General features: G+C 44.4%; 1 protein-coding gene across 1 annotated transcript in view; it reads right to left on the reverse strand.

Annotated features, from left to right (window-relative positions):
• Positions 1-23,979, reverse strand: part of ANKHD1 (ankyrin repeat and KH domain containing 1) — a 1,380,661-nt gene extending 1,356,682 nt beyond the window's left edge. Inside the window, exon 1 of the mRNA XM_078653327.1 lies at positions 23,635-23,979. Within this exon, the coding sequence (XP_078509453.1) occupies positions 23,635-23,847 (213 nt within the window). The 5' untranslated portion in view covers positions 23,848-23,979. The remainder of the gene's footprint in view (positions 1-23,634) is intronic.
• Positions 23,980-24,594: the final 615 nt, after the last annotated feature.

The raw sequence follows: 24,594 nt of genomic DNA on the forward strand, positions 1-24,594 counted from the left end.
TAGTTATCTTACATTGGAGCCCTTTATATGTGACCCAGTTACGTTACACAAGGACACATTCGGTTTTGGTAGGCACAGGGTACAAAAATAGTCGTGCCGCGGTGTTGGTGTAGTTTGGCACATTATCCGTACCTTTACTACGAACGTCACATGGTTCTTGACCAATTGGAGCAATCCGCCTGAAAGAGGCACAAAAGAACCAGTAAACACAGTTCGTAAATACAGCGTGACATACATCCAGGAAACGAAAGCAGTCACAGTTGTCATAAGGGCTTGCGGGCAGCCATACAATCTGCACTCAGTGATATCACCAAACTTAACAATCCATAATTAATCGCATGCAGCCTATAAGTATGTGTTACATACAGTACAACATTGACACCACAACATGAAGTGACAATGGCAACTCTACATAAATGATCACGACATGAAATGATAATGTCATCTCGCCAAGGGGGCAACTCTTGACAGGGGCACTGTGACGGGTTAAAAACAGCACTGCAGTATGAGGAGACAAGTCCCGACAGTGAAACCACAACACCGGTGACAGCGCATGATGGTGACAGCGTATGATGGTGACAGCCTATGGTGATAGCAGCATCACAGTGTGGGACGACACGGCATGACAATGGCATCAGAATATGAAGGGACAATAAAGGCACCATGACATGGGGGGGAGGGGGTGCGGGCAGAGACATAGTGACCGCGGGGCAAGGGGCCACAGACCCCACACAGTAGAGGGACCAGGACACGGGGCGGCAGAGGCATCACAGTGACACTGCGACAAGGGGCCACAGTCTAGACATAATAGAGACACTGTGGCATGCAGGAACGAGGCAGGACATGGACTCTGACATGGGCGCCAGGCCGCGCCACGATATGATGGTGACACAAGGACGTAGGGCGGAAGCATCACCTCAGTGTGGGATGACAAGACATATGACATCAGGACATGAATGACAGCCCGCAGTGATACTGCACATGGGCCAACATGCCGCGTCAGGGACTCACAAATGTGCAGTGACGGGCTGAGACGGGGGTACTGCGCTGAGGAGCGACGAGCCACACTAGACACGCCAAAGTGTGGGTTGACATGGCAGAGACTGCACAACATGAGCTGACAGCGGCACCATGTCACGAGGCATGTCAACGAGTGATGCCGCGACATGGTGGTGCAGGGCAGCATCACAGGTGACACGTCCGGAAACCGAGGGGGGCGACGCTGTGACAGGATGCTGCGTGTGAAAGAACCCATCAATGACACCACACTTGGGACGGCAAGGTACCACGGTGACACCCCTGCCTGTAGCCACGACTGTGTGGCACAGAAATGACACCACGTTGCTACAAGGAGCCATGGTGACAACGTGGTAGGGAGAGTCCCTGAGCCACAAGTCCACGTAGACACCAGGGCATGTGACGTTACTGTTTGAACAAGGTGACAGCGCGACAGGGCTGTTATGTCTCAGTGTGGCAGATACCACAGTTCGGGGCAACAATGCCGCACAGTGACAAGGGAAGACAGTGGAGTGCAACAGTACGTCAGAGATGCCTCTATACGGGGCAAAAGGCGGGGCATTACACTGACACTTTGTAATGGGGCGGCGGCACCCGGGCAGTGCCCTGTGACACAGGGTCCCACTGGCATTGAGATTTAGGGCCTCCTTGAAACAACCGCCGGGAATGACCAGTGTTCCCGAAACCAGACAATGTGAGGCAGCGATGGGCATCCCTGGCACGTGACCCAGAGGGACCGCGACACCGTGACCTGTGACAGAGCATGGCAGCGACGTTATGACATGCGGCGATATGGGCAGCACGACACACGTGTATGCAATGGGCAACAAGAGCAGTGCAGAAGGGGCCTGCGACACAAGGCGACAGTGACACCGTAGGGGCGCCACGTGTGATGAACAAGGGTTCAAAGTGTGCCTACAAGGTATTCATTCAAAAATGGGTAACCCAATGAACCCTTAGAGGCTTGGGCAGTTAAATAGGCAGGTAAGTGTGCCTACAAGGGATTCATTCAAATGTGAAATAAAGTCAATTAACTAAATAAATTGAGGTTGTGTGTGAGAAAGTCGCTTATGGTTGGAATATTCCAAAAACCAGTTCAGCAGATTTATCAATATATCAAATATATTTATAGAGATAGTGATGAAGAGCAACACCGGGTGAGAGTATTCCAAAATCTGTTTTTATATTGGTAAAAAGATAAATCGATAATTTAAAGAGTACACAATCAAGAAAACAACACAATGTAGCCAGAAGTAACAATATAAAAACAGGCCTTTGACAACTCCAGTAATTGCATTATTAACATGATACCTTGCTACTACCTAGGATTGTTTTGAGTTTGCATTTACTGGCTTACATGATCGCTACAACCAGTGATACTCTTCCTCTGTGAGTTGTGCATTCCACACAACAACCTGTGTCCACTCCCAGGATGTACCGTGATATTACCCTTCCCACCTAAAATCAACTCAGTTGGGGCATATTTTTGTCACTCAGGAATGGCCCCATCACATTCATCCGGGTCTTATCACTACACCTGCAAGCTCCTCTGCAGCCAGCTTCTCACAGATATCCTTGCTACTGGCTTGAGCTTCTATCCTAAGCCCTTTGTTTAACACTGCTTTGCAACCACTCTACATGTTAAACCAAGTCAAATCCTTAGCATCCTGACTGTAGCACCTGTTTAACTCTTGCCTGAGACATTGCAGGCGTGGTCGCTTGCCAGATCACTTAAAGAAGAAGCATTTGCAATGAAATAGGTCTCGTATTTACGCGACTAAGCTATTGACATTGTAAATAATAATGTCTTGTTTTTAAAAACATAAATAAAAGACAAAAAGCTAAAACATATTTTTGGTGTCAATTCTGTTTTTTATTAGGGGAATTCAGTTGTATATATTGTTTTCTAGGTTATATATAAAGGTGACAAAAAACACTTTTTATTTTAACTTATTAACATGCTGCACAACATTCACAATGCTCTACAACACATTAAAAACATTAAAGCCAATAGCTCTGTCTAAACACTTATAAAGCCCCAAAGGCGAGACCTATTGGCTATGCCAATGCTCGTTTCTTGTATGGTGAGATTTTCGGGTGAGGTGCCAATCTAGAATGAAGGTTCCTTTGTTGACTTATTTGAAGATTTTATTCCTGATTTAGAGCAGTCCTGATCCATGTATCGCTTTGCGGGCGATACAAAGCAGCTTGAATGTGGATCTTCTGGCAACCAATGTAGGGCCTGGCCGTCAAGACAGGGGAGATGTGGGCTTGTGGCTTTATATGTAAGAGTAGTCTGGCGTAGAGTTCTGAATCCGTTGTAGTCTTTTCATAGGTGTTAAAGGTGATCAGTGGTAGAAGCTATTGGCGAAATCGAGCTTAGATAGAACAAAATTAGATAGTAGTCTGGATCTTGTGTGGAAATCCCAGGTGGGAAAAGATGCATTGCAGAGTGTTTATGGTAAGGAAGCTTGATCTTGCTAGTTGTCCACTTGGGGATTCACTTATAGATTGGAGTCCATGGTAATTCCGAGGTTTCTTACTTCCTTATCCCTGTTCCCAGATCATCAACCCAGGCGGCAAGTGGGTCATCATTTTTCCAATCGCCACACGAGTCAAGTCAAGTCAAGGTCATTTGTATTCCGCACACATCACTGCCGGAGTCTTATGGCGCATGCAGACGGCTCTGAACAAAAACTGCTGGCTTAGTTATCAAATAGCCATGTTTTTAGCTTCTTGCGGAAGCAGCTATGGTCAGAGATGGAGAGTAGATGTAAGGGCATTTTGTTCCAGGAGTATTTCTGTTTTGGAAGGATTCAATCTGCTATGGCTCCATGTCATCCACTCATCCACGGATATGAGACAACTGAAAATTTGCGTGTTTCCAATGTCTTTGGGGCTTTCCAGTTTAAGGAGCATTTGTGTGTCATCTGCATAGTTATAGCATGGGAAGTTAAATTGACTGATCAGTGCCGGTAATGACTTCATGTAAATGTAGAAAAGCATGGGTGAGATGATAAAGCCTGGAGACACCCTGATTTTGTGAAGCACAGTTTGGACAAGAGAGGGGGGGGGGTTAGAGATGACATTAGTTCTATTTTGAAGGTAGAATGTGATCCAGCCAACAACAGTCCCCTCTATGCCAGCTTAGTACAGTATTTGTATTAGAGTGTCAAGATCAACTGTGTCAAAGGCTGCTGAGAGGTCCAAGAGAAGCAGTGCAGCAACCCAGTTCCGGTAACTTGTGTTTTTCAGGTCATCCCAGATGACAACGAAAGCAGATTCTGTACCTCTTCCTGGACGGAATCCTGCCTGGAAGTCTGAAAGTGTGGAATTATCTTCAATGAATTGTGACATCTGGGCTAATGCTGCTCTTTCTTTCAGTTTGCCCAGGAAATAAATTGTTGATGGCTATTCTTACTGGTGTGGCAGAAGATAGAAGAATTATCTTGAACGTTTGTGGTCAACACAGGTCAGAAAGGCTGCCGGCAGGCCTGCTTGTTGACCAGGTCCATAAATTCATCATGTGATTTGTTGGAAGGAATGGAGAGGCTGGTTTTGCGTACTCTTGGGAGTATTTTGTGGGGGGGGGGGGGGGGGGAGTTTGGTACTGGTGATTGTTCTTTGTTTTAAATAGGAGTCCAACGAATCTGCTTTGGTCGTGCAATGAATTGCCAGTTTGTCTGTGAAATCTTGAGTAATGCATGTTTCTTATTTTGTTTGTGTCTGTTTAGGGTGTAAGATGTAAGAGCTGGGGGGTGGTGCAGCATGTGGGTCATGTTGTAAGTTTCTAAATTATCAAATGGATGTGATGCAGTTAAAAGAGTTGCTGATTATGTGTGTGGTGTGGGGAAAAAGAGAAAGCTAAGAGGTGGAGTTTATTTAGGATGTATATTATTGGTGTAGTCAGGAAGGTGGGAGTGGGTGTATGTTTCTAGTTTAGGACGGAACATACTTTGAGGTGTTGTGTGCGTTATGTTTTGAGGAGTTGTGAAAGGTGGTGATGTATTTGTTTCTGTGAAAAAGTTATATGTAAAGTCTTGTTGGTGAGTGAAAGATCCAAGTTAAAGGGGGTGGCGATGTGCTTCGGAAAAGAGTATGTAGTGTGTGAGAGGGGACGAACAAGAGTTAAGAGTGTTTGTGTTAGATTTGATTGCTAAAAGAGGTAATGTGTGGTGCACAGGTTGTGTTTTCGTAGTAAAAAGAGGAGATGTTGGTGTGGAACAGATGGTAGGCTGAATATAGGTTTGCTGGTGACACAAAGGGGTATGTTAGGAGTTATTAGAGCAGAAAGTGTGTGTCTGGATGGGATATAGTTAAGTATGATGTGAATTTGTGTTGTGTTGGTGATGAGGGGATTGGTTAGTGGTATAGGATAGAGTCGTGTTTTGTGTTGTAGTTACGGTGCTATTGAGTAGTTGTTGGGGTAGAAGGGTGTAAAAGTGAGGGTTGTAAGGTTTTGTAGTGGGTGTTGAGACATTGAAAAGTGTGTGGGTGTGTAGTAGGAGGTGATGGGTAGGGTTGGTGTTGCATCATAAATATACATTCACATATTTACATGCATTATTTAACATGTTTAAAAAGTTCACCAACTAAAATCCAGTTAAAACCTAAGCATATTAAATTATACCTAGTTATATTAGGACTTAAACCTTGTTACCGAGTAGTAGCTCATTATCATAAATTACCTAAAACACTAATGTTATTTACACCTAAAGGACATTTCCAATTATGATCATAAACCTCCCTATAGTACATGCTCGATCTAAAAAACACCTATCAGTTAGAAGTTCTACGGCTTGGGCACAACACCTGATACGATATTTAAAAAATCAACCAATGTCTGCTGCAGCAAAACTTTTAAGCAAACCACTAAAATGTGCAAAATATTGCATTTTGTGTTCAGATTACACTTACAATTCCCTCCGGCTTGAATCATTTCCATTTTTAACTGATCATTAATTAGGAAGGGGTTAACTCCAGTCCTTATACTAAGCAATTCACATCTAAGCCAACGGTTTGAAATGATATCCACATACGGAAACCATGCTTCATTCTGCCAAGAATGTAATTCCCTCCAGATACTGCTGATCATGTTCCAGGGACGGATCTTTACCCAATGCCCTTAGCTCACTCTTTGAGATCCCTATTTGTAAATTTTGTGGGCACAGCTTAACCTTCATATCTCTACAAACTATCTCCAAATTTTTCCTGATACCTCCGACCCCTTTCAAATCAATTTGCTGGATCTTATTTTTATACCATTGGGAGACTTTCTATTCCTCCCCTGCACTCAAACGTTTAAAGAATCTTATCAGCGCCACTTGGGCCAATGTTTTCCACTATACTATGCCGGTCTCCATTCTTACAGCTTGAACCATGGAGGATCCAGGTAGGGACAATAAGCTCTTTAAACACTTCCCCTCCTCAGCATCCTACTCGTGTGTACCACTAATACATAACAAATCAGCTCCGTATTGAATTTGTGGGGGATGATAGCCACATAAGCTTTTAAGACAGGCCTGTGTGACATCTCACCATAGTCCCCATTACATTTTTTCAAGATGCCTACTCACCGAGGGGAGAGACCTCGCTTTCAGGGCTTCCATATGGATATTCCACTTCAAGGACTTCTTTAACCAGACCTCGAAATACTTATATTCATTAACTATTTCCAACTTGGTGGGGCCAAAAGACCATCTAAAATGTACTACTTTTTTACCAAAGCACAACACCTTCGTTTTATCCATATTTACCACTAGCTTTTTAGGGCTACAGTATTCCCTAAACACATCCAATTTCCTCTGCCAGCCTGTCTTGGTCTGGTCTAGAATTATGAGACAGTCTGCACACAAAAGGAATGTTATATGTTTTATCATTTATTCTTGGAATGGCACCCCTGGACACCGCCAAAGCAAACAGAAGGTCAGCTACAAATAAGGAGAAGAGTAAGGGGGCCAAGATGCAACCCTGCCGTAGCCCACTATTAATAGACGTTTTCTGTGACAAGGTCCCCTCAGTATCTATGATAACCTGATCCCAATTATGCCTGTGTAGCTCCTGAATTAGAACCATAATTCGCTTTGGTATTTCCCATTTTACCAAACAGTACCCATAAACAGTTCCATGTCCACCAGATCAAACTCAGCACAAAAAGAGCAGAACAAACTGCCTCTCTGCTCAACTGATTTCCGTGAAATTGACCAGAACACAAAACAGTGATCAGTTGTGAAGTGACCCTCCTAGGTTAATCAACCTATAATTCTTGTGGGCTTTCAAATCTTCCGGTTTGTAAATTGACTGCGCCTCTCTAATTATCAGGGTTCAGACATGCATCTAATATTTCAGAGAACATCTGAAACAAGAATTCTGCCCACCACTCCGACCGAGTCTTTATTATAATGGCAGGGAGGTTATCTGGTTCAGCTGTTTGTGTCACAGTTAGGTTTCCAGTAACGGGTCTAATATTACATACTGTGAATTGGGGCCGAATGCCCTCTTCCACCCCTAACCAGGGAATCGATCTTATTGTCGTTATTCTACCCTTTTACCATATATTTACTTCAGATACTCCTGCCAAGCAACTTATTTCACCACACAATTGAATGACCCCTGAGTTTAACCGAGCCTTCCTGTACTAACTTTGAGAACTTTATAAAAAAATTAATTCTATTGCTTCCAAAAGATTTCCCCAACACTTTTCTTTATAAGCTCTTTTGTGAGTTCTAATAAGCATTTTATTCTCTCTCCTTGTCTTCACAAGACTGTAATAACTTTGAATAATGTACCTTAATTTAAGGCTTCTTTTCCCTTTTCTTATCGGTGCCTTTAATTTCCTACACTCATCAACCTAGCCCTTTTTTTACCCGGTTACTCAGGTTCTTTTTGTTCCTTGTTTCCTCCCCTTTTAAGTCCACCCTAAGACACTGGCCCACTAGGCTGATTGTGTTTTCATACCACTATGTTTTTTGCAGAGGCATTATTCAAATTCAGGTTCTGCTGGAAGTTAGCCAATGTTTCCATGCATTCATTCTAGTGGCAAGGCACTTTTGGTAATCCATTTGTACAGGGATTTCCGTTCCTTGTGTCTCCTTTCACTTCTAGTTAATTCTAGTTTTAAATGATAGTGATCACTTCTTTCTCATTGTACTACCATCAAACCCTTTATTTTTTATCAGAGACAGGTATGAATTCAGATGTAATCAATTGGACAGGGTTGCAGGCCAACCTTAAACATTTGGTGCGCTGGGTGGTCAACCCAGGCAAAACCATTCAGGCAAAACAAGCACAAATACTCTTGCAGTACCATATCTTGTGCTGTCGCTTTAGAATTGGGAAAACTAACCACATTTATATAATAGGACCTTAAATCTTTGAACCAATGCTCCATCCTTTTGGGGTTTAGTTTGTGGTTATAGTCTCCTACCAGAATGAGCATGTCCATCATAATTTTCGCACAGGCAATCCACATCTTCCTTAAATCTTCACATTTTAGTTCTATAATCAACAGGCCTCATTCCTGCATATACACATTCACTATTACCATACATTCATACTTTGGATCAGCGTCCAGGAGGTACACTCTAAAGGCCATCAGCATTTTATTTCTAACTGAGTCACCTTTTTGGCTACTTTAGTGGAGATCAAGGTCATTATGCCCCAAGAGGGGTGTCCCTGCTGGCTCCTCTTAGCAGACCTATTTAACTGAACAAACCCATCAATTATTGGGGCTTCGTCCCGCAGCAATGTTTCCTGGAAACATACAATCTCCAAGTCAATTTCACTCAGCCACCCCTCTTCCCCCAGGGCTGGTGTAGTAGAAGTAGAAGGAGCCTCATAACTATTTCCATAGCTCAGGTCTCACCAATGTTGAACTGTCCCAGAGCATGACACTGTGATTTCAATGTCTTCGTTTTCCCTAAATGCACGTTTAATCATCTTGACTTGCCTTAATCCAAGACCTGCATGATGTCTCAGGAATGGTTTCTCTTGGTCACCCACTTTGGTCATTTCTGATTCTGGGACTAACCTGATCCATTGTTTTAGCATCTCCCATTGCGCCTTTAAGAGCATTGGCTTAACCAGCCCCGAGTACATCAAGGCATTTGTGATGTCCCTTCCCTTATTATGTTGCATGAAACCCGCTTGTCTGAGATCTTTGGTCTCGATTTCTTTCAAGCTGGCACATTTAGAGAATGAAAATAGTATCTGGGATCAGTTTAAAGGTAGTAGCGTTCTCACTTTTTTCCAACTCTTCCCGTATTGGGATGGTTTAAAGTACAGCCACAAATTATTCCCACTCTATTTTCCAATTCTAAAGATCTCACTCTATCCACTCCCCTGTTCCTACTGTCAGGCACTTCCATTTTCCTTCCTCTTCCCGCTCGATCCCCTGGGTTTACCTTTTCTCTACATCCACCCACCTGCCAATACTACCATCCTTGTTACTTTGGAATTGTGGGATAGCTCTTTTAATTCTATTCCAAGATCCTATTTCCTCACACTTCTACCTTCCCCCTTGTTAGATTCATTGAGGACACTTATAGGGAGTCATTTTAAAGAGGTTTGCCGCATGAGGGCCCCAAATCATTATCAAGGAGGGGGAGGTGGTCTTCCCACTAGTCCTCGAAGTTACTTATGATAAAATCTTCAAGGCAATTAATAAGAGGCTTTCCAATAAGGGTCTGGGGCAAGACGGTGTTCTTATGGACCTATATAAATTATCACTAGATCTTTGGGCCCCCATCTTTTGTAACTGCGTTAATGCTGTCTGCAAAGTGGGTCTCCCGTAGACATGGCACACTGCCGTAATAGTGCCAACTTTTAAGAAGGGAAACCAGTAATCCGCTGGATGCAAAAGGCCAATATGCCTGCTGATAGGCGACAGACATGCTGCTGTGGTACAGTACGGATTTCATGAGGGAATCGGCACAATGGAGCAATGCCTAAATTTACATCTGTTGGTCAGTAAATATACTGTAGCAAGGCAAGACACCATATGCCTGGCCTTCATGGGTCTTTCTTGAGCCTTTGACAGGGTGGTCAGGTCAAAATGATGGGAGATCTCAACTGACCTGGGGGTGGCAGACGATCTGGTGTAGTTTTTGAGAGCCTTACATTAGAACCTGTTAGCATGAGTGAGGTTCGGCCAGTCAGGCGAATGGACAGAATGCTTTAAGCTGGAGAGAGGGGTGCGATAGGGCTGCGTCCTGGTCCCGTATTGTTCCTTCTGTATAGCAATGGCTTGGCACAGCCCATTCAAATACAGTATAAGACACATCCTCATTTGGCAGGAAAAAAAATCCTAGTTTATTATACGCAGATAATGCAGTTCTATTATCTAGAACCCCTAAAGCATGGGTACTCACAAACTTTCTCTCAGGGCCAAATTTACAGTGTGGTTTGTGTCCGAGGGCCGCAACGGTGGGGGTGGGGGCAGTGGGGGAGGGGGCAGGGCTAGAGCAACAAAAAAAACTGACCATGAGGTTGAACACAGGTCCCTGCAGCGGACGCCTTCGTCCACTGAGCTACCAGACCCGGCATCTATCTATCTATCTATCTATCTATCTATATATATATCTCTGCCTCTCTCCCTCCATCCCTCTATCTCCCTGTCTCTTCCTCCCTGTCGCCCTCTGTATAACTCACTCGGACTGTCTCACTCCCTCCCTCCTTCTCCCTCACTCCCCTTCCCTCACTCCCTCCCTCCCTCCCTCACTCCCCGTCCCTCACTCCCCGTCCCTCCCCCCTCCTTCACCCCATCCCTCCCCCCTCCTTCACCCCGTCCCTCCCCCCTCCTTCACCCCGTCCCTCCCCCCTCCTTCACCCCCTCCCTCCCCCTCCTTCACCCCCTCCCTCCCCTTCCCTCTCTCCCCTTCCCTCACTCCCTCCCTCTCTCCCCTTACTCCCTCAATCCCCTTCCCTCACTCCCTCCCTCAATCCCCCTCCCTCACTCCCTCAATTCCCCTCCCTCCCTCCGTCGCCCTCCCTCCCTCCGTCGCCCTCCCTCCCTCCGTCGCCCTCCCTCTGTCTCCATGTCTCGGTCTCCCTTTCCCTCCCTCCCTCCCTCTGTCTCTGTCCCTCTACCTCCCTCTGTCACCTCACCCTGCCTGTGTGTAACCCGGGCTGAGACAGCTTCCCCAGCCAGCTTCTCCAGCGCGCACAGACACACAGCCCCACCCGAGCACTTCACAGGTCTTTAAAAAGACAATTTGCATGTGAATGGGGCTTTGCTGTATTTCACCTCCTCTTAGGCCCCTGCAGTTCCACTCTGGCCTCGCTGGAATGAATCGCCCGGCCCCCACAGAGCAGCAGTCTCTCCGAGTGTCTCTGCAACCGGCAGTGTTTACAGACACTCTTTGAAAATGTATTTTTGAAACACGGGTACGATGATGTCTCCTGGTCCGAGGGCTGCCACGGAAGGCTTGCTGGGCCGTACTACGAGTACCCGTGCCCTAAAGTGTCTTAATGTTTTATTCCAAGAATTTGTATCTCTTTTGGCGACACTGGGCTTGGTTACAAATCAAATGAAGACTTATTATGGTTTGCAAGCCTAAACACTAAGATGCTGGGTATTAACTTAAAGGTCATTCTGTTGCCCAAACTGAGGATTTTTCATACTTGGGGGTAGTTGTGGAGGCTAGGAGTAATTGGGGGACCAAGTATTGTTAATGTGAGGAAGAAATTTTCAAGCTTGCAGCCGACAATTTTAATACGGCCAAAAGCATTAGGAAAAAAACCTGTATACCCTCTCCTGGAAGTTTATAAGACAAAGTGTCTCACGGTCCTTACATATAGTTCAAGAATCTGGGGGATACTCAAACACAAGCCCCCTTCAAATGGAGCAAAATTGGGTGCTTAGGTAACTTTTGGGTGTTCCACCTACATGCTCTACCTATATCATACATCAGAAGCTTGGGTTAAAGTATGCAGAGGATACCATTAAGCTTGTTCCCATGCTTCTGTGAATTTCTATCTGGGAAAATTCCCATGCTTCGCTGAATAGAAAGAATATTAATGACTGAAAATTCCTTGGTTTGACTACATCAAATCTGATTTGACAAAGTTGGGTAGGCCCATCCTTTTTACCAATCCTTCCACCATAACAAAAACAGCTTTGGCTTTTATCAAATCTGCATTTAAGAAAAAGCAGAGAGAGCCATGAGGGAGGACCACGAATTCAATAAATGGTTCGTCAAAGATTATGCTGAGGTTCATACTTCCTCATCCCTGGAACCATACTTAGAGTGGCTTGATAGCTCTTGGGATAGACAACTGCTCACTAGGTTTAGGTTAGGATTTGTGAGGTGACATCTTGGTTTCCCCCTTCACCAATTTGGGCCCTCAAAATTACTGATATGTCCCTGCAATGAATCATCCTCACAAAGTCTGTTGCATTTTACTTTCTGTTGAAACTTTTTAAATAGATCTTAAAAAAAAGGTATTTAATTCCATCATAAGAAAGGGGAGGAATCAGAACCTCTAGTTGAGCCCTGGTGTATTTGCAACAACTCTATTCCCCATCTAATTGTGTGAACATCTGTTCATTCCAAATATGTGCAATTAGTAGTAGAAAATTGTTGATGTTTTAACTGAAAGGTCCTATTTTATATTGGAAGTAACACACACTTTATTCAAACAACTTTACATTCATGGCACCATGCTTTATACTATATATGTACCAGCCTGCTATGTAAGATAATAGTTAGTGTGCATTTTATTGTTTTTGCCATGTGAAACAATTCATGGAATTTTGGGGTATTGCTTGCCCCTGGTTTTTTAAAAATTGTATAGTTACCTTTTTTATAATTTTAAAGTATTGGATTGTTGCATTTTGTGTGTGCTTTTATGGTCACATTTATGACCGAAATAAATAGAATTGAATAGACTTGCATATTGTCATGAGAATCAACTTTAAAAAAAACTTTGAGACTTATAAAATAAAAGGCAAGAACAGAGCAAGCCGATATGTCAACTGAACTGATAGGAAAACCTAAATAAGAAAAGGATATGGCAAAGACCTTGCAAGATAAGCTTTGCATTATATAACCTCCATTTATTTTTCTACAGTTAATATAGTTCGTATAATGTATTCTGACAATTTGTGAAAAATGGAGTACCATTTTAAGTCTAATGCTCATACATTGTAGTTGATGTACACATGGAATGCATTCGGTTTTCGATGTCAGGGATAAAGATGGCTGGCTGATTCCACAGAGAGCTCCACTCTGCTCCATGTTTCCCCGCTCACCACCAGGTTAGTGAATCCAGAAGCAGCGTGCTGGACGCTGCTCCTCAGACGACGTTTCTCGACTGGTTCTTTTCTGCTCTTGAACTAATGTGCGACCAGCATTGAGGCTGTGGTTTTTTTGCTGGTTACCGGCTGATGCATCAGGTCGGCAGTCAAATGAGTACATGGCCAAGTATGCCTGCTCTCAGCTCCATTTTATAAGAGCCATTCTTCAGTATTCTGTAATGGCTCCACAGAAAGCCAATGTCTCCCGGGGAGACCGCGGGAAACGAGGGGTGACAAGAACCCATTCTATGGAACCTGCCACTGAGCTGGAGGAGGACGCAGAATCCAGTCTAGCAGCAGCACCTCTGGCTACTACATTCTCACAATTGGGGTACCCTATCCTAAAGCTCCTTAAAATAGGGGCAGTACAAGATTTGATTGAGGCTGCATCCAAGTAGAAGTATCACATTTGGCAGAAACCCTGATTGCGGCAGCAGCATCAGGTACACTGGCGATGACCCCACCTCTTCCTCCACTGTTCCCTAGCCAGGTTCAGGATTTGGGCCAGGACCAGGGCTGTGTGCAAGATTGCTGCAGTGCTAAGCCTATGTCAAATCCCTAGCAAACTTCCGGCCCTGGCTCTTCGACTTCTCTTCAAACAGGGCTCTCACTTGCTGGTGATAGAGTGTCAGCTCTGCAGGAAGTCACAGAGGCTTTGTTAAGTACAACACAGCCAGAAAATGTAAGTACTGTTTCTGATATCCTTCGTTTACCTGGGAGGGACACGGCCAATGATGGTCAGCCATGCTCTACTCCAAGGGAGGATATAGAGGACATTAACTGGGGGGGAAGTTTAGATGTGTTAAGGTATCACTGTAAGGCAGAGGCAGATTTAATAATGACTGCCGAAAGCAATCATCTATCTGCCCAAGGGGTGCGAAAGCCTCAATGTCGCAGTCTGAGAATAGCATGTTGCACGTTCCATCTATCCAAGGGGGGTGCTTCCTAAAAAGTGAATTGCAGCAGAACACTCTAAGCAGAGGAAATATGCAGACCAAGTGCGCCCCATCCTAAACCTGCAAAACAGCAGGAGTTTGGCAAAGCCAGCGACCAGGCTCCAAAGGGCGGTCAACTTAGGAAATGGGTATCTTCTAAGGGAGAAGTAATATCCATCATTTCTCGATTATCTGCCCAGTTTCCCGGTCCTGTAGGCGAGAAACGACGCGCTGAGCTACATGCCCAACATTCTCAGCATACATACGCCACCTCGAATATCGGCTTTCCCTCGGATATATCCTCTGGGACACTATCGGATCATTCTCCCTTTTCTACGACCAAGGAGAGTTGGTGGGAGTGGTTGAAGAGGCTGTGCAGGAACCATTGTTAAGCTCATTCATGTTACCCCTACAGGTACATCGGGCTGAGGCACAGGCCTATTATACTCGGGCAAGAGCAGAAAATGTGCGGATGCAATAATCACTGGAGGAGGTCTCCAGTCAAATTAGCAATCTTACAACGGATGGGAGTGATTTACAGGAAAAAGTGGCCCAGAGTGTGAAGACGGCAGTGACAACAGCCAAGTCTATCGAGAGTCACGGAAGCCAGCTCAAATTTCTCCAAGCCAAGATCGACGACATTGAGAACTGGCATAGGAGAAATAATTTGAGGATTTCCGGGATACCGTATGGCAAGGAAGGCTCTGATCCTCGGCAGTACATGGTACAATTATGTAGAAGGGCCTTTCCAGATCTAAATGACTGGGACTTGGATTCATAAATACAACGTGCTCACCGGCTCCCTCTCACCCGAAATACTTCTGGCTCTAAGGGGCAGGGCCTTGGCCTATGCTGATATACATCGGGAACTTTCTACTGAGACAGGCCATCTCCCTCACTGCACGACCAACATCCCTGGTTTCAGTTGATAGCTTGTCAATTGTTGCCCAGTCAGATCTATGTAGTTCCACAATGGACCGGAGGTGGAAGCTCTCACAGTTTTTGATCCATTGAAGGCTACTGGCGCACAAGTATTTCTACAGGAACCTGCTTGCCTTAAAATTAAGGATGGACGGTCTCAGTTCTGCTTCTCTGCAGAAGACACGGCGCAGGCTCTTGCACTGCTAAAGGGGACGAATAAGCATAATTTAATTGAACTGAGTATAGTTGGGCTGTCTTGCTTGTATTCCTTATGCAGATGGCCAATAAGGGGTGGTGGATGATAAGACGAAAAACTATGATTTTCTTTTTTCGGATCGCTCTCTTATTTGATCTCTCCTCTATCTTCTTTCTATATTTCTTTCTACTGTGCGGTAGGGTGGTGGTGGATGGGTGGAGAGCTCTTTTTCAGGCCACTTTTCATTGACAGCCCCAGATTGGGGTGATCCCTCCCTCAGGGAACGGGATGGTGGGGTATTTTTCTTGGAGTGCTGGGTGGTGTGGCGGGGTCGATGCTGGATATCACTGAATGCCAATTGTTGGCAGGTTCGTACAACTGTGGAGGGCTGGGGGAGATGGAAACTGGTCACAGACAAGCGAAGTCATACAGGATGTATGTTAAGCTTATTAACTGATATGCAAAGTTTGTACTGGAATGTCAAGATAGGCGGCTTCAGATCCTTTTATACTGTATAGATGGTTAAGATGTCCCAGATTCAATGCATGTGCTGGAATGTGACCGGGATGAATGCACGGCCTACGCGACAACTGGTCAGAGAGGAGATCGGATATTATGAACCTCATTTGGTGGCACTCATGGAGACTCACCTGGCATATAAGGACAGGGCCCTACTTAGACAGTTGGACTATAATATAGTTGCCTCCACATCCCAGACATCATAAGGGGGAGGGTGGCTGTCCATCCTGCTAAAAAAAACTCCATGGTCAGATATTAAACACTGCGGCTGACCCTGGGGGTAGATGGGTACTGGTGCAACTGACCCTACATTCATTTAAATATGTGCTTTTCGTTGTCTACAGTTCAAATATCGATGACCCTGAAATATTTGATACACTTCCACTTGAATGGACTGGGCGGGAGGATTGATTTTAATGGACGATTTGAATTATGTAATGACCTATAGCACTGATTCTACTATCCATAGGACCATCTCTTGTAAACCCAGAACTAGGGTCTCCCTTAATCATATGATTAAGCTATGTGGTATCTGTGATGCTCGGCGGACTCTCCATCTATTCTATCCTGGCTATACATACTATTCCCAACCTCACAAGCAGTGCTTGAGGATAGACATGGTTTTTACTAAAGGTATGCTGCTAGAGAATATGGAAATGACTGTATGCCCAAGGGTAGTTTCGGATCATAATTCAATCTATTTTAATTTTTCACTTTATCTGAAATGGGAGAAGCCCCATAGTTTTGGGCTTACTTTCTCTTGCCACTTACTAACAAATAGTGAGTATATACAGTCTATTTCAGGCTTACTTAGGGATTTTTTAATTATTAATTAAGGATCGGCTTGCCCTACAATAGTATGGAATACAATGAACGCATATGTTCGCTGCAATTTGTGGTCAAGCAAAATAGAGCTATTACCGAAGAAGCTTATTCTCTTCGTCAAACGGTTGGTCTATTTGAGGTTACACACCCTTGTAAATGTAAATGTACAGGAATTTATATAGCGCAAATCACCAAGTGGTTTCTAAGCGCTTGCTTAGGGAACCCGTCCTGGTATTCCCCTGTTCGATAACCCCGGCAGGGTATCCGCAAGGTGAAAGCCAGGCATCCCGCCGCGAGGGGCCGTTGTGGAGATTAAGCAAGCTATTGCCCAGAGTCGCAGAGTGTGAACCTGTGAATCGAGTAGGCACCGGAGCGAGAATTGTCGAGTCCATGGACATTTTAGGACTCAAGACCCCGCCGAGCCGGGAATTGAACCCTGGTCCCGGGCTGACCTCTGCTTCCAGGTCTGCCTCCTCTAACCAGTGAGCCACACTTCTCCACCCTTAAAATTACTCAAGGCGCTACAGATGAACGTCAAGTATTTGGTCAACTGTTAGAAGTGCGATCTTGTGCTGGGCGTAGATTGAAGGAACAGGTGGCCGCTAGATTTGTAAAGTATAGAAAGCTTCAATATGAATATGGGGAAAGGGTCAGTAGAGTTTTAGCATATCAAATCGTATAACAACAAACAAAGGGTAGTATTCAGGCTATTAAGGGATTAGAAGGTAGAGTCTATTCAAAACCTTAACTTATTTTGGAACAATGTTCTCAGTTTTACAGTAAGCTGTACAGGCAGTCACAGATGTTGGACTCTGGAAAGTGCCGGGAGTATATTCAACAAGGTCATTTGCCCTCTCTTACTGAGGAGCAGACATTTAACCTGAGGACAAAAATCTCAAGACTGGAAATCGAGGCAGCACTTATGGCTGTACCATCGGGCAAGGCTGCAGGGGAGGATGCGCTTCCTACAGAGTATTATAAAACATTTATAGAGATTGGAATTTTTCTCTGTTATACAATCTATTCAGAGGTAGGGATTATCCCAAGATAGCTGGAATACAACTAATATTGTGGTTTTCTTTTATTAAAAAAAAGAAGGATAAACCAGCCGATGATCTGGGTTCTTATAGGCCCATTTCACTGATTAATACAGATGCAAAATGGTTTGCTAAAACTTTAGCCTGCCGCCTTGCTCCACTGATCTCAGGGTTAGCATCCTCACAGCAACATGGCTGTGGCCCAGGTAGGGATACCAAAGAGCATATTAATACAGCAATTGCTGCATTCGATATTGCTGACAAATGCAATATGAATATGGGCATGATATTACTTGATGCGGAGAAGGCATACTACAGCTTTGTCTGGGACTGCTTGTGGGTCACATTGTCTACTTTCGGTATAGGAGCAGCACCGGATTGGCCGTAGCGGGTACCGGGCATTTCCCCGGAGGCCGGATGGGCGGGGGCTGGTTTTGTGGCCGCAGGGGGCTGCTTTTCTTACAGGGTGACTCTTTTGCAGCAGTGCTGCAAAATCGGCCCTCTGTATGAAAAGCGGGAGCAGTGCTTAGCGGCTAACAACCCCCTCCACTCCCGTTCTCAGGTCCGGTGGAGAAGCAACCTGCCAGGGCTGGTTGCTGTTCCCAGTCCGGCCCTGTATAGGATAAGATTTTGTGAGATCAACCCAGGCACTTTATAAAATCCCATGTGCCAGATTCGCATTGCTGGGAGCTTTTTCAAGTTTTTCCGTAGTTATTGTGGGACAAGACCGGGGTGCCCACTCTCTACCTTTATTTTCGCTCTACATAGAACCCTATCTGCAGTCCCTTCTTAGGAATACAGATATCCAATGATGGGCATTTGGGGATCGATAACTTAAACTGAATGCATATGCTGATGATGTGGCAATCTTTTCTACTAAACCGGCAACAGCTTTTACTCAGACTTCTCTTGAAGCGCATACTTTTGAGGAATTCTCTGGCTATAAAGGTGAACTTGGCTAAAACACAGGTTCTTTTAAAATGTACCTCAGACTCCTCCATTCAGTACCTGGTACCTAGGTCCTACGGCTTATTGGGTTAACCCATTGTTATGTCCTGGAATGTGGAATTTAAAGCAGGCAAATATTTAGGCAAGGAAGATCTCATTGTGAGGAAAGGTAAAATAATAGTTTGGAACCTTGGTTTTAATCAGTTACAAAATATGATCTTGGCCCAACCATTTTTTTATTACCTTCAGGTCAAATTAAAAACGCAATCAAAAGGATTCAGAGGTGATATTGATTCCTTCACCATTCTTCTTGCCCAAATTTCAATCACACAATGTGGAAAACAACCTTTACATTAATAGGAACATAGCTAAGGGAATGTCCTTTGGTCAAAAGAGTTCTAAGTTTATCTGAAGATAGGTAGCATTACGATAAAAAAAGGTCCAGGAATACACTTACTTGGGTGTTACAATAAATAAAAAGGTAAAATTGCAAATGTTGTGCCGAGAAATTAAGGTGTAGAATTACTAGTACTACGGAAGCACTAAAAAGGTTTTCCACAGTTTACGTGGTGGAGAGATAGGTTCTTTGTTGGAAGTCATAAAACAAAGATTATTCCTGTACTCTTATACAACTATCTAAAAGCTAGACTCAATCTTTTTGAATTGTATTCGAAGACTTCTACGTCTAAGGCAATCAACCTCTATGTGACATTTATGACTGAAACTAGACTTGACTCTTTTGCCTACTTTAGTTGAAATCAACTGAATGGTTTGCTTTATAGATTCTATGGAGGCAGTAATCAATACCATAAGAGCATTTATTAATTAAGCGTTAACGCCATCTGGGGGTGGTGGGAAAGAGGGGAAAGTACCTTTTTCAGAAAAGTCAGTCCCAAAGAAGCTGATCAATTACAATCTCCCCCTCATAGTGACATTAGCAAGCAGGTTCAGAATATCTTGGAAGTTAATGGTAAAAAAGGGTGTCAATTCCTCAAGTCTGCACAGGGATCCTGAGGCAGCAACAAGATATAAGCACATTAAGTACACCATTGAAACTTTTACTCCGTCAATGCAATCTTATCTTGATTTTAATATGCAGCCTCTGGAGAAGATTGCCTCCTTGCATTTTTGGCTTTTTTATTTATTACTACTATCTCCCCTTCAAGGATTTTGATGGTGTCTGGAAATCAAAGTGTCAAACTGACAGTATTTGCAGGCTGTGTAAGTCAGCCCAGGTGTCCATTAAATACGTAATGTGCTTATGTCCAGCACTACTTGATGCTCAGGAAACATATCTAAAATCCATGATTAATGTGGAGGGCATATGAAACAATGTCAGAGACACTCTTATTTTAATTTTAGCACTTTATACCGAAATCCGTGGGCAATACTGTAAAAGAAATGCATCTGGCCCTTAAGCTCTGGGACGAAAACAGTAAGCCCGATTGAGCGAGATCAGCATGGCATACTAGTAGCAATACAATCCAATTTCTAACATGTAATGTACTTGTTTTCAACATTTTTCATGCTATTTTAACTAAGTATTTATTATATGTGGATTGTACCTGTGTTAATATTGTATACAGTTTTATGTAAATTTAACTTCAATATAATTTTTGTTGAAATACAACAATTACACAAATATCTGAGTTTAGTCTGTTTGCTGTTCTTTCATCCAAAGTCTTTTTTTCATAAAAAGTTTGTGATGTGTCAATACAACTTTTTTGTTAAGTACTAATTGAATTATACTTTAGGCATTACTCATTTTTGTCTATGAAAATACTGGCGAAGGCATGTGTTTTTGTATGAAAATTTGCTCTGGGCCAACAACTCTCAAGGATGTAAAGGGACCAAAGACTATTCTGTGTGACCTTATCCGAACATGATCGCTACCTTGGAATACAGGACAGGAGCTCCTGGATCTGAAAACCTGGACATGGTAGCACTAGGTTGGCTCTTTACTTATAAGGCCTACTTTGCATCATTTGCATTTACGTCTGCAACCTAGAACAGCTGGGAGCACCCTAAATCACACCAGGGTGCAGAAACCTCTATGTAATATAGAGAGGACAAATGGATCCCAGCACACAAGTCAGGAAATCACGTACATTGGACCTCATAATGAGACAGACTGCTATAGTGGCCAGGGAAGTGTGCAGTAACATATGTCAGCATCCCAAGTTTGTTTTAATACTCTGCGATTCAGATTGCTTAGGCTGTTGTAAAATACAAGAAGCGACTTCGCCTAAACTGCCAAAGGTCAGCTAATGATTGTTGACGATGTACACTCCTTTGTTTGTTTCACTATATTTCTTGGTTCTATTGCCACTGCCAGTACAAAGGTTCGCAGTGAGGTTGCCATTTTCAACCAAAATCTTAATTTCAGTCTGAATGAAAACAGTAACCAAGTGCATCTTTGATCATCCGCTATTGTAACAATATAACAACAATGAAGCACTCTCAAACAGTAGTGACAAAGATTACACCGGTACCGAAATTTGGAGAATATATCCTGGGAGAAAATGAACGTGTTTCTTGACTGTTTATTCCTTCAAGGTAGTGCTAATCTATTTTGTTACTGGTTGCGAGTGCTCTGGTGTTGTTATAATTCAAATGTAACCTAGTTGGAGTTACAATGCATGTAACCCCCATTGGTTAGCAGGTTGTAGGGCACAGTGTGAAACACTCATGACATATTACTAGGTATTTTAGACGTACCATTTGGACTTACTGATCCTATAGTGCTGTCAAGGGATGTGCTATTGATGTAAACTACTGCTACCTTCGAGTTGATTTTCTTATCTGCAATTGCTCCAGGGTGTCCTCCACATTGCCTGTATTCCTCCCAATGTATGGGGCCTTTCTGATAGGTCTTCTCATCTAAACTGTGGCAACAGTATCCTCTTGCAACATGAAAATACTTGCTGAGATGTAAAGGGTTCAAAGCCATGCTGGTGAGCTCCTCTGCGGAGGTCAATGCAGCAATCACATAACGCTACACATGCCTTCACAACACACCAATTTAAGAAAACTCACAATTTAAGACGGTTTGTATTGTTCACGTCATTCCATGGAAACAACACTGGATATTTAACTTAAGTCTCCATCAACCACAAACCAACAAGGCACCAAAGAACAGGTGCTGCAAACTTGGAACTCAGCCACCTGTGTTAGCAGGTAGATTCTGCAGCATTTCTCCGTAGGTTACAAGTCCCAGCCTCTGAAATGCTCGTCCTCTCCTCCTGAGACCAGAGTGACTTCCTAAAGTTCCAAAGAGGCTCAAAACCACAAGTTATGTTCAGTGATTGGTCTTCATTGCTCAAGCTAGGCACTAGAACACCAGTGCTTTAAATGGGCAGGTACCTGCACTATAACACGGATAGCAATACATGCTAAAACCTACATCCGACCATATGCCCAGGACATGTACATGCATGAGCTTCAAGTCAGAGACTTTTCCATCAAAGGAGACAACTGAAGCTTTTCCATTAAAAGAAAGATACCAAAGAGTATCATCTTCATTCTTCACCACCTTTTTGGAACGATCGTCTTAAACTCAGGTCATGCTTAACATCTCCATCTTTGTTCTACACAACTAAAGCAGCTGATGTTTGTAGTACTTCACAAACTTCCACAGGTAAAAGATTTAAAAAAAAAGCTTCACTGATTGATGCCATGTACCTAGCCAAGACAGCTGATGCTGGATCCTTGTTCAGTGTCTTTATTCTTCAGCTCTGTACAGTTTTTGCCCGGTGAAAGCCACTAACAAACTGAATCACAATGCGTTAGGGTGCTTGGAGTCAAGCCTTCAAGCATACAATTAAAACTCAAAATGCATAAAAAAGACTCAACCATGCGGGTACTCTTCTTGCAAATCAGACCTAAATAACACAGCAGAAAGCATGATGAGCACCACATTGGAGTGGGTGCTAGGTGCAGAGAATAAAAGCCAACCGCTTCACCTGACTTCCACCCACCTCCCTTTTAGCAATCTGCATTCTGAAGCAGTGTCGGGATAAAAAGACTTAAGAAAAGAAAATGATTTAACAATTAAAAGAGGGTTGTTGTCCTGGTCGAATCCAGTGGGCAAAGCTCATTCCTGTGCCAGAAACCAATACCTGGAAAGGTTTGAAGGACTGAGTAAAGGGTCACAATAGTGCCCGATTTAGCAGGAACAAGTTCGATACCCTATGACAAAGAGCTGTGCCAGGTGAAGTAGACGGGGTGATTAGAACTGTATTAAATATGGGTAGAGAGACTGGGGAGTACCTGTGCACAGATGCGTTTACTGCTGTGTTGTGACAATCGAGTGTCCGTTTTGATGTGAGAAAGAACCACACACTGTGTAAGAGGTCAGTGCTCTTTTGTATGCGAGATCAACGGCCACACTTGTACCTGTGGTTGTATCTGGTATGACAAGAGTAATTAACGTGCGTGCAGAAAAGAGCAATGTTATGTCGGGGTACTGTGGCTACATGCTGTGTAACTGTGATAAAGAGAGCTGTACCCAGAGTTAAATTAGGGGTGTGTGGCTTTACGCAATATTGGGTAAGAGGTGTAGAGCTGTAAATCGTGCCTGGCTGAAGTCACAGCAATCGTGCCCAGGTGGATTACTCTGCTGAATCCTGAAGGGGTCCTGGTGTTAGTGGGTGCCAGTGGGGAGTGAGCGGTGATTTTGGGAAGGGTCACAACTGTAGCTGGTGTGACAGATGTGAGGGTCACAACACAGTGTATGGTGGCAGTGGCCGAAGGAGATGAGGGTTGATGTACTCAATGTTATTGAAGGGATTAGGACTGTGTACTCAATGCTGTAAACAGGTCATGGCTGCCCTTGGAGTGAGGGGTGGGTGGTAACTAATGCAGGGGGCAGTGCCCGGTGTCGGGGGGGCAGGCCCGAAAGAGAGACCGCCTCTGGCCCAGGCATATCAAGGGGTTGCTCACCTCAGACACTTCTTCCTCGTCACTCCCGGAGCCCCCACATCCTCCTGGGGACAGCACAGCAGCCGCCAGCTTGAAGTCCAGCCGGTCGTTCCCAGCGTCACCGAAGAGCCTGAGAGCAGCAGACCCTTGGGCGGGCACAGGAGACCGCGGGATTACGGAATCTATCTCATCTTCGAAGCCGTCGGGCAGCAGCTCGGACCCGGCCTGTGTCATGTCCGCCGCTGCTCCCGCGCTGCCAGAAGCCCTAAGTGCGGTGCAAGTCCCGGGTAAAGCACCGTGGGAGCAGAGCAAGCCTTCCAGCAGGAACTGCCCTCACCTAGCCTGACGCACGCAAGCCCCGCCCAGCAGCCACTTCCCTTTCCATGATTAGTGTGCGCAGAGATTTTCAGTACGCTCATAGGCCAGGGCAACTGTCACTCATAAGACGTCCGGGACGTTCGTGTCATGCTGCGTTGACCTCTCACGCAGATCCAGTCACCGCCCCTCTTCCTGAACTTCCAAGAGTTGAGTCTGCGTCACTCGGCAGCGTCCGCCGCGGTGCGGGACACGGGAAGTTGTCTGGGACCTCTGTCTCAGAAGGGGCCAACACCTGTCTTAGACGCCTACCGGACACCTGCCTGCCTAAGCACGCAGTTAACACGAGCACGTTTTCTATCATATGTACCGAGAGATCTTTCTGTCACGCCCGATCCGCATACACGCCTGCACCAGGCTGCCTGCCTGTTGCAAACACGCCTGTCTCGTATATTTTTTTTGCTACATGTCACACAGTTGTCTGATGCACAACTGCATGTCATACTCGTGCACCGTTAAAGCAAACGTTTATTTACACAGCCATGAGACGCTTGAGGTGGGAAACCAAAACATAGGTTGAGCCATTGAAAGAATGATTATGTAAATGATGAAACATTTAAAGGTATGATAAATCTTTAAAAATTGCTTTTTTTGTAGTGTCTTGTG

Source organism: Lissotriton helveticus, chromosome 7, assembly GCF_964261635.1.
Source record: "Lissotriton helveticus chromosome 7, aLisHel1.1, whole genome shotgun sequence".
NCBI lineage: Eukaryota > Metazoa > Chordata > Amphibia > Caudata > Salamandridae > Lissotriton > Lissotriton helveticus.